The sequence below is a fragment of the Dunckerocampus dactyliophorus genome, chromosome 5, assembly GCF_027744805.1.
Source record: "Dunckerocampus dactyliophorus isolate RoL2022-P2 chromosome 5, RoL_Ddac_1.1, whole genome shotgun sequence".
In the NCBI taxonomy this organism is placed as follows: domain Eukaryota; kingdom Metazoa; phylum Chordata; class Actinopteri; order Syngnathiformes; family Syngnathidae; genus Dunckerocampus; species Dunckerocampus dactyliophorus.
This window is the reverse complement of record NC_072823.1, coordinates 7466283-7486490: the sequence shown is the minus strand read 5'-3', so window position 1 is coordinate 7486490 and position 20208 is coordinate 7466283. Positions and strand designations below refer to the sequence as shown.

General features: G+C 40.2%; 1 protein-coding gene across 7 annotated transcripts in view; it reads left to right on the top strand.

The window, feature by feature from the left end:
- Window positions 1–20208, top strand: part of wwp2 (WW domain containing E3 ubiquitin protein ligase 2) — a 44152-nt gene that overhangs the window by 5939 nt on the left and 18005 nt on the right. For 4 of the 7 annotated variants that reach the window (XM_054775955.1, XM_054775951.1, XM_054775952.1 and 1 more), the window contains 6 exons: window positions 653–790; window positions 7608–7686; window positions 8399–8559; window positions 9490–9721; window positions 10691–10780; window positions 12682–12856. In XM_054775955.1, the coding sequence (XP_054631930.1) occupies window positions 653–790; window positions 7608–7686; window positions 8399–8559; window positions 9490–9721; window positions 10691–10780; window positions 12682–12856 (875 nt within the window). Of the gene's footprint in view, window positions 1–652; window positions 791–7607; window positions 7687–8398; window positions 8560–9489; window positions 9722–10690; window positions 10781–12681; window positions 12857–19858; window positions 20108–20208 lie in introns of those variants that run through there. The other 3 variants (XM_054775953.1, XM_054775950.1, XM_054775956.1) reach the window with 3 other exon arrangements.

Here is a 20208-nt window from a genome sequence, read left to right as displayed (position 1 = left end):
CCCCCAAAGTCCCACACAATATAGCTTTAAGCTAATTTGTCTCTCTGGGTGATTAGTTGAATTCATGACAAGTCAGTGATGATGATGATTTAGGCTGTAGTATATCAAATGTGTTAACAATGCCATGACTGAAATAAATGTTGCATTGTGTAAATACTTCCATATAATATTATAAGTATTAATATTTTTTATGTTGACGGTTAAGCGTTGGTAACATTGTAAGGAAGGAAAAAATATATAATAAAGAAGGAAAAAGTTTCTTTCATAAACGGCTCCAGGTTTTTTATTGACCTGTTTTACTTGTCGGTCATATTTTTGTAGTAAAATGGATTTTTACTGGGGGTGTCACGAGATACCCGACCCTCGAGATGAGACGATGCACGAGATTCATTTAAAAAAAAAAAAAAAAAGGAAAAAATTTGACAGGACAAACAAACTTATTTAATTGAGTCATAAAACAATCCAGATGCGTTTTGGAATGTCTATTGTGCCATAAATTGACACGCAAAGATATTGTCAGTTTTCAGTATGTGGCCTTCGCTGGAAAGGGCTTTAGGGCAACAGAACATAATTGGAGTCCTTTCTCTTTGTAGTTAATCACCCATTCTCTTCTGTCCTAAGCACATCATCTTTTTGTCTCTTATCTCACTAGTGGAGAACGTCCAGCTGAGCCTGGCGCTGCAGACGGAGAACAAAGGCTTAGTTGTAGTGGGAGGCGAGCTCAACGTCTGTCTGGACGGCATGGTTGTTGATCTGGGATCACTGCCCAATGGCAGCACAGCAGCAGACAGTGAGTCCCGCCTTTTAGACACACACACACACACACACACGCACACACACACACTAACAAACACCACAATCACAAGCACACACAGGCATACTCCTTTTCACAGAGAAAAGCACCGAGATGTAGATGCCTGTACATCCACTCACAATGACGTTTTGCTTATTCATACATACTGACTAAAAATAGACTGTTTTCTACCCACAATCCAGATTCCCTGCAGGTTAAGTAAAAGCATCTAACAGGTCACTTTAGCTCATGAATAAACATCAAATCCTTAAATGATGGCCTCTGCTCTGATAGACACCGGACCTCAATGAGTCGCTGCATGCATCATCCACTAACAAATAAACATGTCTCAAATAAACATGTCAAATTGACAGTCTTCTTTTTTTCCCCCCTCAGTAGTAAAAAAAAACCAAAAAAACAAAAAAAAAAACCCATGGCTCCACAAGGTCAAACAAAATCCAACATTTGCTTTGGCCACTCTCGTCACACAAGGTGAATCAGTGATAAGTGACTGTGAGGAAACTTAAAAGTTCCGCCTCTAACTGCAGTACGTCATTGATAGGAGCCAAGACTAATAAAAAGTACACAAAATAAAAACTCTCTCTTGACCAGTCAGCCGACAGCTGCATGTGGAGCTTCCGCTCTAATACAAATAATGGTTGTCTCAAATAGGCCTGCCTGTAATAAACACTAACTGTCTGTAGTGGAGTAAATACCGGCCACTATTTCATGAAGTACAGTATTGACGGGGGCATTTTGATAAACTCCTGATCAAAATGTTAAGACCAGTTGAAAAATGGCAAGAACTGACATTTTGCACTGTTGGATCTTCAAAATGCAGTAAATGAGTAAGCATTTTATTACAAGCAAGCATTAAAGTGAAATAGGCTGTTCATCAGCTGATCAAAACTTTTAGACCATAACTAAAAAAAAATCTGAAACCCTCCTAAAAATAGAAATAAAATGTTCAAAAAAGGATTCAGTAATGAGTAGCTGTGCCATTCTTGTTTATCAGCTGTAAAAGAGAGAGCTTATTGCTCTGGAAGAAGTCCTCCTTCAGGTGGGCATTGTGAACTGCAGCGTTGTCCTGCTGAAAAAGCCAGTCATTTCCACACAGACGAGGGCCTTCGGTCATGAGGGATGCCACCTGCAACATCTCCACATAGCCAGTTGCCGTTTGACACGTCTGCACAACCTGAAGCTCCATTGTTCCATTGAAGGAAAAAGCAGCCCAGATCATGATGGCGCCTTCTCCACTGTGCCGTGTGGAAAACATCTCAGGTGGGATCTCCTTGTCATGCCAGTAACGGAATGGAATGGAAGCCAACAGGACCGTCAAGATTACATTTTTTCTCGTTGGAGAATAAAACTTCCACCTTTCAATATTTCATGTTTGGTGCTCTTGTGTAACTTCCAAATGGGCAATTTTGTGTCCATTGAAGACACTTTTTGGTTATTGGACTGCACTCGGCACCAGTAACAACCTTCATATGGGCCGATGATGGTCCTGTGATTTAAAATTTTTTTTTTAAATTTTTTAGCTCTGTCACTTGACTTTTTTTGTTTCATAACACTCAGGATCTTTGAAGAAATTTCAGATGACTGTCTTACTGTGTCCAAGCTCAGCAGCAATGGCGTGCTGTGCACTTATGCACCTCAACAATCCCGCCGCGATGAAAGAGGGAAAGCTTTTTTGCCTTTGCCATCAAGAGCTTAGCTCATGAAAGTGTCAACCTGACACAAAATCACATTCAATCCACGTTTTTGCCAAGATTTTGCCTTTTAAAAGCTGTGCTCTTAAACCTTTGATCAGCTGATGAACAGCCTATTGCACTTTAATGTTTATAGCAATAAATGGCAATCTTTTCCATTTTGAAGCTCTACTTGGAGCTTCCTTAAGCTCCAACAGTGCAAATGTAAATTCTTGCACTTCTTGCTCTTAAAAATGTTGGTCAGGAGTGTACATAGCCATACTCTCTCCTTCACTCTTTTTTTTTTTTTTTTTTATTGATGTAAACATGTTGAAAGCACCTCCCCCCCCCCCCACCACCACCACCACCACACACGCACGCACGCACACACACACACACACACACACACACACACACACACACACACACACACACACACACGTTCACTTCCAAGCTGTCACACACAGACATGAGTCAATTTGCACAGTAGATGTTTGTGTGTCCCTCCACCCTTGTAATGAGTGTACTACACCTTTGGAAAATGTCACAGGCTTCTTTTCAAATGCATCTGAATGGATTTTTTTGTCATGCTTAGATGAACGAATACTGAATAGGATTTTTTATTTTGTGGTATATATATTTTTCTTCCACAAACACATACCTCTCAGTGGCAGAGGTAACCATAATGGTTGCATAGAAGAAGGTTGTTTTTAAAAGCTGAACAGATGCAACACTGCATATCATATTACATAACTAAGATTTCTCTCTCGCAGTCGTTTTTCGCCTCTAAAGCAAAAGATAACCTGCTGCTATTACCTAAAAGCGTTGTTTTTGGTCCGGTTCTTTTTGATCAATTTGCAGACTTGAATTGTGGCAAAGAAATCTTGCTTCCATGCATAGGCAGTTGGTACTGCGAAGGGATTTTCATACACAGATTAATCTGTACATACATGATTCCATTTTCCAAGGTCAACAGGAATACTTGCTACTGCTTCGACTCGCCCAATTTGTGTTTTTGTGTGACTTTGTTGATGTAAAGCAGCAACTCCTCTTGGCTTGCATGTGTATGTTGACACAAGTGTGGCAGCTACTATTGCAGCACAAATGCCGCCTCCGTATCCCTTGGCGGTTTTTGCGTTTTTTACAGAGCCAAAAGTTACCTGGTTTAATGTTTATTCTTCTTTATTCTAAAATGTAGTGGTAGTCATCACCAAGCACAAACATAAGTTTTTATGCATACTCACAAACATCAGTATTCCTCCCCCCCCTCCTAATTTGTTGCAGAGAATTGCGTAATTGAGTTCTAACGGCAGGACAATGGCGTCCTGTGATCCTGAGCAGTGTGCATGGTGGAAGGAGGGGTTCTCTTTCCTGGGTTGCAGTGACGGGGATGAAAGCGCTTGTGTGTGCATACATGTGTGGTTTTTTTGGGGGGGGGGGTTGTGAACAGAAATGTACTCACTTAAAGTAGAGGTACTGTGTTCTTTTGTGTGTTTGAGCGTTTTATGGCCTCATATTCATGCAGCCATGTGTGCATGTGCAAATGCACGCCGGTACGTATGTTTTTCCTTCATGAGTGTGTGTGTGTGTGTGTGTGTGTGTGTGAAGCACATGTAAGCTGCCTTTATGTATAGCTTATAGTGACTTGCATTCAGCTGGTGTTCTGTGGCTCTCTGTGTTCTGACTGTGAACACAGCTCTGTTAGTTTGGAGGTTTTGCTCATTTCCCGCAGCAGGCTTCGTAAACACGCCTTGGATTGGTAGTTGGGGAAACAGCAGGAAGACTTCTCTGAATACTGACAAACTTTGTAAACCTTATAGGTACACATTCAAGCTCGACACAGACGAAATTTCCTTTCCATGAGTCTGCATGTGCACCGCAGTACAGACATGTTGGAGCCTGTTAAGCACGTTATCTTGAGTCTGTCATGCATGTGTGTGTTCATTCAAATGGGATATGTCACATTTGCATCTTTCAGTATTAGGCAGGAATATTTGACAGGGTTCTCAATCAAAGCATCATAAAAAGCTCCACAGTTGAACCTGAAACGGAAACCATTGCTTGCACATTTACATGTGATTTTTTTTCAGAGACAGACTGAGAATGGGTGATAATAAGGGACGTTGTTAGTTGATAAAGGGCCGGAACCACTCGGGTTCTTTAATTTTTTCCACTGTGAAATAACTATCTGGGACAAAATGTAAGTAACAATTTATTCTATTTGGAGTGAATACAAACCACGCCAGCGCTGGAGAGAACGGTCAGCTACCAGGTCAAGGTCTAGCAAGCTCCAAGCTGTCTCTAAAGTTCCTCTTCCTTATAACCCTTCTGTGGAGGCCGTCCCAATTATCAGGAAAGTTCCTGTTAACTATTTGCTGGTGTATTGGTCTGATCTGGTGTCAAGACGGTCTTGACTAGTTGGCTGGGCATCCCTGGAAGCGGCTTTCCAGGTTCTGGCTTCTCCTTGGCGCCTCCTATTGTTAGCCACGAGGCCAAACACTGGGCTTCACTGTATTTATTTACCAAGGAGACGCCTCACTCGAGGCACACTTCCTGCGTTCCTGCCACTTTAATATGTGCTGTGTGGAGAAATAGGCACGCCTGTGTAACGTGGAGAAGGTTCTGTACTGAAAACCAAAAACGATCCGTTGCAACTGAGTGCAAAACTTGTCAGGCACAAGTTTCAAGTGGTGGCACCGAACTGGGGAATCAACCTCATCATGCATTTGAAGTAGCATCACAAAAAAATGGCATGAGGATTTTTTGCAAGACCACGGAGGCAAAGAAACAAACCTGTGGCTCCCTGAAACAGGCATCACTGTTTGAAATATTTGCAAAGAGTGAGAAAGTCATTAGCCATGATGGAAAAGAGCCAGCCCCTGTCGGTGGTGCCCAGCCACCACTACATTGTCCATCAACCTATGCCCCATACTGTATGCTTCAAGAGTAAATGGGTGAGTTTTTCTCATACCTATTGTTGCTGATCATTGATCTCTGTTTGAATATTATCACTTGATCAAGTATGATTCCTGTGATGGGCCAATACCCAAGGCTGCAATATCCGTATCATATGGGAAGTGAAAAACTTGTATCGAGGCACCTCTACAGATTACCACTTTGAATCAGTGCTGTCCAATGGTTACAATTTTTTTTTTTTTTATCAGATTAATCACATGGTTTCTGTGGATTAAATTGGATTAATTGTAAATTGGATTAATTGGATTAATTACATAGCATTCATTTTAATCTATATAATGAAGTCTGTTGCAATCCACTTGGCAATTGTGTCAGTCAGTTTGTCACTTTGGTGAGCTACTCCACATTGGTTGTTGGTTTAGATGCTCAGTGACTTTATATCTTCTTTTACGTACTGTACGCACCTAAAGAGACATTTACCTGTGTGTTCATATTAGACCACTGGTCATACGTGTACCAGAAAGAGGCAGGGATTGTTGAACGAAGTGAGCAAACTATGACACAATGATTTATTTATATGTTCATTGGTTCACACAAGAAGCCCTTTCATAGCTGCAAAACAGAGCTGCAAGTGTCTGCAAGCACTTACTTGTGTGTGCGCGCGAGTGTGTGTGATGGTAGGAGTTATTAGTGCTAAATCCTTCATGTGTTTTAAGACCACAGATTTAAACCCAGAATCTTGTTGGGGAGAGGTGAGCATCCTACCAACATGCACACTGAGACACTTCACATGTCCACTCCTGATCAAAATGTTAAGACCAGTTGGAAAAATTGCAAGAATTTTTAAACAGAGCTTCAAAATGCAAAATGAAGAAATGGGAGTGGGACAAAAAATGTTTTTGCATAAGCAATTTATTGCAAACAAGCATGAAGTGAAATAGGATGTTCATCAGCTGATCAAAAGTTTAAGACCATAGGTCAAACAACAGTAGTAATGAGTCGTTGCTCCATTCTTGTTAATCAAAAACTACACTTTTTTTTTAAAATTGATATTCCGTCTCTCTCTGTGGCAATAAATTTACCCCCAAAATGTTTTGACTTCTCATTTTCAGTGATTTTTGTTTTTGTTGTTGTCCCGTTTTATCTTAGATAATGGCCCACTGATGACAAGGAGACACTTCCTATTGAAAGAAATTCATATCACCAGCTTCAATACCAATAAAGCTTTAAGGCAGGGGTGTCCAAACATTTTCCATCGAGGGCCGCATATTGAAAAATCAAAGGATGGGTATTTGATATTTTACATTTTGTAAACCAACACATGTAGACTTATATTTAAAGAAACAACGGCCTGCATCTCTGCTTTGTGATGTAGGTGAAAAAGCCCATTATTAGTATGAACTTTTTTTGCTCGTTTTTCCATTTCTGTTTTTTTTTTTTTAATTTTCGAAATATTTCAACATTTACATGTTCTTTTTTTTCGTAATGTTAACTTTTTTCCCATAATATTTTGACATTTATTGTAATTTTTTCACAACATTTCTCATTTTAGGTAATATTTTAATTACTTAAATTTGATTTTTATTTAATTTATGTATTATTCAATTTCTTACTTTCATAATTATATAGTTCTTGTTTTCTTCTCATAATATTACAACTTTATAAATATTATAAATACTACAATACAGTACAATATCAATATTACAACTAAAATTCCAACTTTTTTTCTTGTAATATTATGACTTTATTCTCCGAATATTTTAAATTTACTTTTGTAACAATTTTTTTCCTCTCCATTTTTGCTGGATTTTGTTTTCATTTTCTTGTTTAATTGTATTTTTATAACGTGCTACGGACCAATAAAAAAAAAAATTGATATGAATAGCCTTTGGAGTTGTAAAATATGCATGGATATAAAGATAACATACAAAATCCCTGCCTAATAGTTGTGTGCACATTGTAATTACATCTGATCATGCATGGTGTTAAATGTCCCAAAGTTTTCTTGTGTTTTGCCCTTGTGACAACGAGAGAACTAAGATATCGTAATCATACTAAAGCATTAAACATGATAAATGAACACAGTATAATTTAAGCATTATCACTGACCAATTTGTATTTGCTTCCTCTTCCCCTCTTGCAGGATTATTTTTGGTTTAAACTAAAGTCTAACTCTATAACTTATGTATGTTCTGTTTTTGTTGCAGAAATACTGCAGTCTGATAGACCCAGCCTGAGGAGGACACAAAGTGAGGAGACACCCAGTGCTGCTGGATCTCACACCCGGTTAGGAGACATTCATATGCAAATACTGAAGTGGTGGCTTCTGATTGGGGTCTGTCATACATTCAATATGATTTTAGCAACGCTGTCCGCTGCCATGGTGGCTGAACTAACTAGCAAGCTACTCCTCCCACAATGGTGATATGGGTTAATGAACCAACCAACAAACAAAACTCAATAACACTGAGATTATGTCGTCTACTTACAATGTAGTATGTACAATTGCTTTAGAATTGGATCACTGTGAAATAATTTGCTCCGGACTGCGTCACATGGGGATAGGGGAGAAAAAAACTCCTCCTCCTCACTCTGGTTGCTGACAGTCAAAATCAAGGACCACCCATGCTCTACAGACACACAGTAAAGCTCCACTTCCCTGGAAGTGACGTTTTTTTGCCGCCAGTTTATCCCATCAAGATCTTACTTCCTTGCTGTGAGCTTCCATGTACTGAAGCTACAGCTTCAATGGAGTTTTGCCATCGCACCTATGCTGCTGCCAAGGGAAGAGAGATCGTGTCAAACAGCAAACTTGCTCGACAGCAGATTCATTCTCAACATACTCACAAAACGACGCGCATTTTAACGCACTTTTTGTGCATTTTTAAGTTTACGCATTTAAGTTTGCTCAAATGCTCAAAGTGGAGAAGCACTGATTGCCTTTCATTAATTCATTCCTTTCTCACGGGATCTACATGTTCAACTTTTTCGGTTGAAGTAGTAGGTACCCAGTGAGCGGTTCTCAGGGCAGCTCCCCACGGTGCTCCAGAGGGGTGTCTTTAACTCATGATGAAATGAATCCGGAGCAGCTTTCTGACCCAGGCTCCTCTGGTCGTCATAGGTCATCCACAAGCCATGGCAGCCCTGGAAACAGTACAGGTATACAACATGTCATATATACTGTAATGAAGAGAAGCAGTGTTCCCTTGTTTATCGCGAGGGATACGGCCCCAAAATAGCCCGCAATAAGTGAAATCCCAGAAGAAGGAAATAGATATATATTTTTTGGACAGTTATTATATGTTTTAAGACTGTAAAACCCCTCACCATACACTTTATACACTTCTCTCAGACAAGAATTAAAATTTTATCACATTTCTCGCTTGTTTAAACACTCTCAAAGTTCAAATTTCGTTAGAATTTTAATGATGAGCTTACAAGATTGGACACAAGAAATTAAGTGACTCTCATATTTCACTCTTCTGATCGTGGCTTGTCCTGGCGCCGTTAGGTTGTAGCGTTTTTGTATTCTTGTTAAAACATATTCGTCCTCGTTGTCCTCCTTGAACCGAAGATTAATTTACAGTATTACAGGCGCCCTACAGCCGCGTAACTTCTGCCTTCATTCAGCATGTATGACCGCAAGCAGCTAGCAATCATACAACAGGAAACAGACAGTCAGAACGCAGAGCACAAGAGTCTTCAAGTCTCAAATGAGTATACAACACCCTTTACTGGTAGCAGTAGTAAATACACTAACAGACACATGCAACAGCGCACCAATAGATCACTGTAATACACCACAAGGACGCAGAATACAATGCGCATTCATACGATGTTAAAAAAAAAAAGTGCCAAATTGCCATTTTAAAAATTTGCGAAAGGTGAACCGCGATGTAGCGAGGGAACACTGTATTGCAAACCAAGTGGGATTAAACATGGCATATACATTGACTGCAGTAGTAGTCTTTAATATTTAAGTTGTTGATGCATGCTATCAAATGAAGTGAGTATTGGCATAATAATAACAATATGATGCAAACAAGGAGCATTAAATTGAATGTTTAATTTCATTTTGTGCCGTCTCAGATAAAGTTGAATTGACGTCCAACGGTCTGGAAACCAACCTGGTCCGTCACACGCCTCCTCCATCCTCTCCATCAGGCCGATCCCAGGCGACCAACAGCAACACCCCCAGTCTAGACCAGCAGGATGCCCAGGGTTCAGTAACCCCAGCAGAGCTTGGCCCGGCCGCCACTTTCAATGCAGAGCAGGCCAGCAACAGCACCACAGACAACCACTCAGAGTCGCTCCCAGCTGGGTAAGATTGAGTGTGCTTATGTGCACCCAAATATTAAGTGCAGGCCATCTCTCATACAGTAAATTTGTAATTAGAATGTTTCCCATACCATTATATTAGGGCAAGGGTGTCCAAATGTTTTTCCAGCGATGGCCACATAGTGAAAAATGAAAGGGTACAACTTTTCCACTTTGATATTTTGTGACGCAACATGTGTAGATATGCTAAGAAGTTATATATATATTTCAAGAAAAAACTTAATCTCTGCTTTGTGATATGGGTGAAATGCTACTAAAATGACACTATTTTTGCCTATAATATTACGAGTTTATTCTTGTTAAAATTGTGACTTTTTTTCTTATGTGATTACAACTTTTTTATCTTAATATTTTGTCTTTACTCTTGTGAAATTATAGCTGTTCTTTCCATTTCTACTGTTTTTATTTTCCAATTATTTCAACTTTCCTCTTGCAAATTTTCTTCATAATTATGACTTTATTCCCATAATGTTTTTACTTTATTCTTATAATATTATACATTTTTCCCCAACCTAATTTTCCATGTTTGTTCTCATATTACAATGAAAAAAAAAAACCCAAACTTTTCTTTAATATTTCAACTGAAAATGCTACTAAGATGACATTATTATTCCTCATAATATTTATTCTCCTGAAATTCCTTTTTTTTTCCCTCACTAGATTTAAATTTTTTTCTTTTAATATTTTGACTTTTCTTGTAAAGTTACTTCAGGTTTTTGCATTTTTTATGTTGTTTTTTTTTTTTTTTTGTTTTGTTGTTAAATTATGTTTTGAGATTATATGCCATGGGAATATAAATAAATAGCCGCAGGCCGCTGTTTGGGCCCCACTATATTAGGGGTTTATTATTATTTTTCTCATGTAAAGTATTTTGGGTTGTCAGAGTCATGGTGACAGGTTTGCTTCCACATCTGAAGTAATGTGTACATTACACCGTCTTTGTACTCTCTAGTTGGGAGCAGAGAGTATTGCCTCATGGCAGAGTTTACTACGTGGACCACAACACCAAGACCACAACGTGGGAGAGGCCGCTGCCACCAGGGTATGTCATCAAGTAAATCATCAATCAGACATTCAAGCCCATGATGACTATATGTAAACATCTGACCGGAACAGTAGCCATCGCAGTCTTTTCTGTACCACTTTCCCAAGTAAGAGATGTGAGAATAGCAGTGGAGAGATCTTTCCCATTTGTAGTCTTTTGTTTTGACTTTTTGTGGGGCACTTATATCTTAGTGCCAGTCCAGACCACTTCCCAGTAAGAGAGTGAGCTATAAATAGATTTGTAAGTAATGGCATTGGCAGCTGCTGACGTCAACACACTTGATCACAAATGGTCATCATCACTGTGAAAGTCATTCAGCGGAAGGCGGGCTGACTGTCTAGCATTTATCCCAGCTTTGGCAATTTTTGACATTTTACTTTTTTTTTTCTAAAAGTACTAATAACAAGATTGGTTTTGTGATGAAACCGAGCAATAATGTACGTCTGCTCCAATGTCGAATGGTCCCATCCCCCATTTGAATCTCCAGTTTCCACTGCCTGTAAAATGTACATCCCACAGCCCATTGTCCTGCAAAGTTTGTTTTACGAAGCACAACGTCATGATGGAAAGCAACGCGCGCTACTTTCAGGTTCTGTTTTGTCTGTACGCTGTATGGGTGATGCGGTATACGACCTGCAAAATTAGACCTGTGTAGGAGTCCAGACTCTAGTGGCTTGCTGCAGAACAGGTAATATCTGTCTATTCATGCTGAAAAAGGCTTAAAAGGAAAATGAACATATCAAATAATAATGTAGTACTACCCCTCTAAGTTGACCCCATTTATGTCAACACATCATTAAGTCCTGTGGTCTCACTCATAAAACAAAACTGGGCCGAAAAGTTGCATACGTTTTCCACACAACGTACAAACCCTCGCCACTTTGTGCTTCGAATTTAGTGGCTTCACTGTATCACTGTTTTTCAAAAATATATACGTTAATAAATCATGCTGTTTTGTGGCTGGATACGGCCTATTACTAGTAAAAAAAAAATAAAATAAAAAAAATGCACATTTAAGCAAATTTGACACTTTTTTTTTACCTAAATTAAGCATTTTCAAGCATAAAAATGACAAAATGAAGTTAAATACAAATACAAGACATTCAGAAGATGCATTCAAAGATATTGTGATGATATGCAGTATTGTACACTGGTCACTAGGTGTCAGTAATTTTATTGTAATCTTGGGTGAGACACAAAAGCACCAGGCTTAATTGGCGGACAACAGGCTTTTATTGCAGGTGTGAATGATCTCGCCACAGGCACACTAATCCCTAACACACGCTACCGTTGTGCCCATAACCCACACCAAGATAAAACTCAACTGTGAACCCCTGACGTCATGTCCTGTCCGCGCCTCTCCAATCATCTCCCCTACACATTTACAGCAACACATGCATGAGTCTTATTTATGTCTTATGTGTACAATATTGGGTAAGAGGAGTGTAAAAGTGACTATAAGGGTGTTAGTTAATGTCTAGAGGGCTCTAATAATGTTAATGTGTATTTAGAAGGTGGTAAACAGGTTTTCTATGTTCTAACTACCAAAATATTCTATTTATAAATAAGGAACCCTACTTTGCGGAAATGTACTTATATCTTTTTGGGTCTGGAACCAATTAACTGCAATAAACGAGGGATTACTGTATGTGATCTATAAAAACACAACCTGCCATGAGAATGTGCGCGGCAGTACGCCAAACTTGTAACTAGCATGCGCACTTTTTGGAGACATGGCACATGTTAAGTGGTGAAGTCATGTGTTAGAAATAAACATGCAAGGGAAGCAAATAAAGGTTTATCAATCATTGCATTACTTATTTCCCTGCACATGAGCAACATTGTTGAAGTAAAAAAATCCCACTCACAACATATACTGCACATATCCTCCTCGTCAGCTGGGAAAAGCGTTTGGACCAACGAGGCAGGTTCTACTACGTTGACCACAACACCAGAACCACCACATGGCAGAGGCCCACTGCAGAGTCTGTGAGAAACTATCAACAGTGGCAGAGCCAACGAAACCAGCTGCAGGGTGCCATGCATCAGTTCAGCCAGCGCTTCCTTTATCAGGTAGTCCAGAGCATTACTCACACCCTCTACATCAGGGTTCACCAACGTGGTGCCCACGGGCTCCAGGTAGCCCCCCACAATCACATGAGGTGCTCGCAAGCCTGCTTTTCATTCAGGTTTTCAGTTAATAATGAAAGAACAGTAGAAAGAAATGCAATCTGAAATACAAAATGTGAGTTGTGGATACCAGCATTTTGTTAATGTTCTGGTAAAACAAGCATATTCACTTTGTTTGGGTTTAAAATAAGCTCTGAAAATAAATATTACAAAAATGAGTAGCTCTTGGCCATTTTCATTTTGTAAAAGTAGCTCTCACAAGGAAAAACGTTGGTGACCCCTGCTCTGCATCAACTCAATACAGAGGAACCTCAAAAGCTACACTACCGGTCAAAGGTTTTAGAACACTCCAATTTCCTGGAGGAAAAAACTACATTTTTAAGTGTTAAGATGGTCTCTCTTCCATTGTTAATTCCCTTTTTTCTTGCCATTTCTATAGCAACAAATTACTTTCTACAGTACAATGCTGTTCAACTGATGTTCACGAGGGTATAGTACCACAGTGTGTTCCGAACACAGTTTTTATGCAGACAGAGGAGGTAGTAAGTGATTCAGAACTTGGAACATCTGTAGGAATTAGTTACACCAACTGCCAAGGCTTGATCAACCTCAATTTCTGCAGAACAGCTTTAAATTGTTGACCCATTTTGTGGTCCCTGAAAAAGGCCTATTTGTATAGTTCTTAAATACACATTATTTGTCAGTTTTGGGTAACCTTATCTTTTTTTTTTTAACCTCTGGCATTTCACTTACCTTTGTACAATTTCAAGTTATTCATTGGACTTGAACAACTTGAAATTTCAATAAATACCTGGAATAATTAGGGTGTTCTAAAACTTTTGACTCCTAATTTGTATATATACTGTACTAAAACAATAAAACCTGACAGTTATTTTTACATTGTCACTGTTTATATGTTTAGGAGTCATAGGGCCTACGCATTACATTGTCTGTTGCCAATGGGTGGCGATGAGACGAATTCAGGAAGTGACATGGTGTATGTATAACTTCAAGTTGTTGTCTTCAACATATGTACCAATCATGATGAAGATCTGACCTTGTGGAATTGAGTTATTAACATTTACAGTTTAGTGCCAAATTGTCTGATTGATCATAATAGGTTGTTTCCATGCCCCGCGCACATCTTATAAAACAGCATAAAATCATCGCCCGTCTGTCTTGGTATGCGTGATTTTCACGTGGGCTCATTCAAATACAACCCCTAGTTTTCGCCCAAAACTGCTGCCAGAAACAAAAATGGCCGACTTCCTGTTTGTTTTGGAACATGGGCTCTTGAGGCTGTTTTGTGCATCTTGTCATCATGATTGAAGTCTGTTGTTTCTTAGGGCCCGAGCCCCGAGCGCTAGTGATGCAAAGGCCCTTTTGAAACTATGTTTATTATTATTATTATTATCCATCCATCCATTTTCTATACAGCTTCACCTCATTAGGGTCGTGGGGGGAAGCTGGAGCCTATCCCAGCTGACTTCAGTCAACAGGCAGGGTAAACCCTGGACTGGTCGCCAACCAATCGCAGGGCACATATAGACAAACAACCATTCACACTCACATTCATACCTATGGACAATTTTGAGTCGCCAATTAACCTAGCATGCATTATTATTATTGTTATTATTATTATTGTTGTTATTATCCCAGTTTACTTGCTTTTTTGAAGGCCTTAACGTACATGAAATCTCGCCCACATTTACAAGCGCATCAGGTCCAGCGAAAAATGTTACATTTTCAGAGGTCAAACACAAACTCCCAAAATTCACTCAATAGCACCCTCTTTAAATTTTGAAAAAATTAGCCACCAGTTTAATGGATTGTCAAGAAATCTGGTCTTCATCATAATTGGTACATATGATAGAGAAGACAACTTGAAGCTATACATAGATCACTTCCTGAATTGGGTTGTCATCGCCACCCAGTGGCAACATGGGTGGCGCATGCCCTCTGACTCACATGAACCCTGAGTTGTGTGGGGGTGCGAGAGCCCGCTCAATACTGCTCGTAGCTTTAATTGTAAATGTCCAACCTTTTTGGCATTTAAATTTTGCAGGTGATGCAGTGTCAGGGTTAATTTAGGTTCTACCTCCTTTGGTCTTCGTGTGCACTCCTTCCTCCTCCTCCAGTGTGTGAGAAAATGTTGACATGCTGATAATACTATTTATGGCTGAGATGTGTGCCAACACTGGCTCATGTTTCAGTTGTGAGATCAGTTTCTTAAAATAAGAATTACTTCAAACTTCAAAGCACAAATTGGATATATAAATGAATTATTTTCAAAAATCAGAAAAAGGTTTTTAAGTGTGAGTACAGGCAGATGGTTTTACAAGACTCTTGGGGCAGATGTTTTTTTTTAGTTTTTTTTTTCTTTCCCCCTCAGCTCAACAACTGGCCTATTGTCCTTTTAAGTGTGTGTGTGTGTGTGTGTGTGTGTGTGTGTATGTATGTGTGTGTGTGTTTGCACAGTAATTGCGTTTGTTCAGGAACCCTCGCGAAAGCTGCCCCTGGCTCCTTAACTGCTGTTTCCTGTCTTCCCTGCACTCCTCCTCCTCCCTCTTGCTTCACCTATATCCTGTTTTATAACCTGTCTTCTGTGTTTTGCTTTTATTTTAATTCTGCATTCTACAAGACATCTTCTTAGGGCTGTTTTCAGATGTCTTCATTCTCCAACCTCAAAATCACCCCTTCATTTAATTTCCCTTGTCTGTATGGTCCTCCATTTTGCTTCTTTCAAATGACAGGTCTTGATTTTGACTTTGTGGATTATTTTATTGCCACCCAACACACAGACGCCAAATGCACTCTCCCCTTAAAACTCACTGAACAAGCATCTTCATTTACGCTTACCCAGTAGTAAATATATATACAAAAGTTTTGAGAATGACACAAATATTAATTATTTTTTTTAATCAATTTTAAAGTCTGCTGCCTCAGTTTTTATGATGACAATTTGCATATACTTCAAAATGTTGTGAAGAGTGATAAGTCACACTTTGTCATGAAAATGAACTTTATCCTAAAAAAACATTTCCACTGCATTTTAACCCTGCCATAAAATCACAAGCTGACATGTTATTGATTCTCTGGTTAACATAGGTGAGAGTGTTGACAAGGACAAAGCCTGGAGACAACTCTTGTTATCCTGATCGAGTGAGAATAACAGACTAGAAGCTTTAAAAAGGAGGGTGGTGTTTGAAATATTTGCTATTCCTCTGTTAACCATGGTTACCTGCAAGGAAACATGTGCAGTCATCACTGTTTAGCACAAAAAGGGCTTCACAGGCTAGGATATTGCTGCTAGTAGGAAGACACTTACACCGCCCAGACTTTTAATAACACCAACAGCCAGTCCTTGCATCTGCCTGAAACTGTGCCTCAGTTTCAAATTGGGTAGGGTATGTTTTGCCTGTGTAGACTGCATTTACAGGTGAAAACAACCCAAAAACAAGAGAGCTATCTGTGGGTGGAAAAACAAGCAATTGTGAATCTGAGAGAAGATGGAAAATCAATCAGAACCATTTGACAAACATTGATCATAGCCGCTACAACCATTTGGAATGTCCTGAAGAAATAAAGCACTGGTGTGGTAAGTAACAGACGTAGACCACGGAAAGCATCAGCAGTTGACGACAGAAACATTGGGAGAGCTGTAAAGAAAGAGCCTAAAACAGCTCTGAGTGACATCAGAAACAAGCTGCAGAGGGCAGGAGTGAAGGGTATCACTATCTAAAAACTACAACATTAAGTTTGCAGTTGGGCCTCATCTTTATTAAGGATGAGGGCAACTACAGGAGCGAGGTGCAGTGGCAACAATCTCTTCCTCATTGTGGGGAAGACCAAAGAGATTGTTGAGGACTTTCGGAAAAGACCCCCGCAGCACCCTGGGGTTTTACATTTTTGAGGATCTCTCTGGTCAAGAAGGCCCAAACATGCAAAAGTCCCAGCCCTCATGATGTGTTCTTTCTATGGAGGCACCATAGAGACCATCATAAATGGCTGCATTACAGTGTGGTGTGGAGGCTGCACTTTCTACTGCCGGAAGGCTTTGTAACGTATTGTCAACACAGTGAAGAAGATCATCAGTGTCACCTTGCCCTCCAACATCTTCAATACTCGACTTAACCGCAGAGCCAACAGCATTGCTGGTGACAGCTCCCACTTCACTAACTGCCACTTCAGCCTCCTGCCCTCCGGGAGAAGGTACCCTAGCCTTCATGCCCATATCACAAGACTCTCAAACAGCTTAATTGATCAAGATGCCACGCCTTTGCGCTCTGCCTCTGGACATTAACCCACCCACTCAACAAGAACTACCGGTACCTCTGCTGTTATTTGCACCAAGACTCGCGCTTTGCAAAGACCACCTTTATGCAGTGTTTATTGTGTAGTTTTTAGCCTTTTATTCTCTCATATAGGCTCTCAATTTCACGGTCAATCTACGTTCCCACCCTCACTTTTGGTCATGAGCTTTGGGTAGTGACTGAAAGGACAAGATCGCAGGTACGGAAATGAGTTTCCTCCACAGGGTGGCTGGGCTCTCCCTTAGAGATAGGATGAGAAACGCTGTCATCCGGGAGAAACTCAGAGTAGGACTGCTGCTGCTTGGCATTGAGAGGAACCACATGAGGTGGCTTGGACATCTGGTGAGGATGCCTCCCAGACACCTCTTCGGGGAGGTGTTCAGGGCACGTCCAACCGGTAGGAGACCTTGGGGGAAGACGCAGGAATTGTTGGGAGACTGTGTCTCACCATGAGATTGCGAACGCCTCGTGATCCGCTGGGTGGAGCTCGACGAAGGAGCCGGGCAGAGGGAAGTCTGGGCTTCCCTGCTTAGGCTGCTACCCCTGCGACCTGACCTTGAATAAGCAGCAGACGAAGATTGATGGATGGATATTCTGTATTAGAGAGAGAGAGAGAGACTAATGGTATCTCGATTCTCTGTATGTCTTGTGTGTTTATATATAAAATTGACAATAAAGAATCTTGAATGTGCTGTTTATAGAAGACTTAATAAACAAAAGTACAAAAGCTACACCAGAAGATGCAAACCACTCATTTGCAAGAATAGGAAGGTCAGGCTCAAAAATTGATCAGTGCATACCTAATGAGTGGTTTGTATCTGAAACCATGTCAACAAACAAAAATGTTTGTCTCTTGACAAAGTCTCAAGTAAATGTACAAGCAATGGGTGGTTTCAGTTTTGATTTCAGTTACATCGTAAGTCAGCCAGTCCGAGAGACGTCGACATTAACGGATTCCACTGTGGTATAGATGACTGAATGTTATGTTGGCAAATATTTGCATTAGTATGACTTCTCAAACATTATGTACTGGCACCAGCGGAGATACATATGCTAAAGATGAATCCCTTTTTATATCTCTTTATTTTTCCTGAAAATATGCCGCTGTATTCTTTCTTCTTCCGCCTGTCTTTTATTCCCGTTTCTACTTGCAGTCTCACTCTGTCTAAAATGTTGTTGAGGAGTGGAATGGTGAGCGCCAGGATGAAGTCATTATGTCCTTTATATCGTTACAGTCTCCGCTGACCTTTTTTAGTCACTCACATCCATAAGGGTGGGGCGTTGAGACATAGATTGCTCGCTCGCTCGCTCTCTCTCTCTCTCTCAGTGGGAGCAAACACACACATGTGCCCACTGTTATGTCTTTTCCCGACACCCTCAAAATTTCCATGACCTTTTAAATGGGAGCCATTTCTGTTCAGGAAACGCGGTATAATGTTGACGTTGAGTAAATAATACCCGCTTCTCGGGAAATAATCCGCGCTTTTGTGGCGCAAAAAACAACTTTCGATTGTATTTACTTCACTTACAAGAGGGGCGTCAAACCCATTTTCGCTGTGGACCACATTGCCGTTATGGTTTTCCTCAGAAGGCCTGTGAAACCACTTAAATGATACTTAATGATATTACACATTTGATTATCATTTTCATCTTGCATTGATTTACCAACAAACCTACGGTGGAAGAAGCCAGACTATTCATTCTTTTTCAATGGGTATTGAAAGTTTTAATTAATTAGAAGTAAATTAATGAATTAAAAGTAAAGTAAGTAATAATAATACAATTTAAAAAATATATATACATTATAAAAAAATATACAAAAACTAATAAAATAAAAGGATTAAAAAAAAACAAGTGTCTTATTGATATGCATTATTTAAACATTCAATGATTAATTATTAATGAATGCGATCGCTCCTCCGCATGCGATGCAGAGAGTAGATGAGAAATTGTGAACGAGACCATGTAGAAAGAGGAAAGCCATGCTGTTGTGTAAATCTGATGAATAAGATCAGGCTGTTTTGTGTTTAATTTTTTAAAAAAGGGTTCTGTGTGAACGGTATCTTTAATTTACTTCTGTTGTTATCTGGGGCCTTAGAGAAAATAAAGTGAAAGTATAATAGTAGGGGAAAGATGACTGTAAATAATATTTTTGTTATTTGAAGTCCCCTATTGAGCATGGTTTTTTCATGCCATCAGTGCCTACTACTTGTAATACCTTACAAGCCACTTTTCAGCAGTATTCCACTGAGCGGATAACCAGTAAATGTTTGCCGTGCACAAACTTTCCACTTCTTGGCACACACATGCTCTCTTTCTGTGTGTGTGTGTGTGTGTGTGTGTGTGTATGATTGCAGGCTGAGTAAACCCCATAGTGGTCCAGACTCGAGCTGAATAAAGGTGCCCTTTGTCAGGCCTCGGGGTGTGTTGAGGAGGCGGAGTGGGTGGGGCGAGGGCCATCCAGTCTAGAACAAGCATGAATGTTCCCTCAGTTCGCTCAGACATCGCACTTCCCTGACTACTTTCACAGCAGCACTAGAAGATGTGGGTTAAGGAGGGATGGCGGGGTGAAGGTGGAGGGAGTGTGTGGTGTGTAGCAGGGTGGTGAGCAGGAAGTGTGGGGGTGGGGTTTATACCCAGACAAGAGAGCTCATTGGAACAGCAGTGTTGTTTTTATCCTCCTACTTACCGAGCATGTAGATTTTGAAAGGCACACTTGCCGCTAGTGGCCCAGCTTCCTCAGTGGCCCCAGACCACTGCACCAGGGAAGAGGCCTTGTCGCACTCTTAAGCATTCTCACACCCGATTTACCCGTGGACATCCCCTCTGTTGGCACTCCAATGTGCAACGGGAGAACTCTAAGACCCGAACGGCTTATTGAGTGAGTTTGACACCTTATGTAACTGTTTGCAGTTCCTTCTTCTTCTCATGTCACTGAATACCACGTGGATTGACAGGAGATGTCGCTCTGTGCCTTTTAAT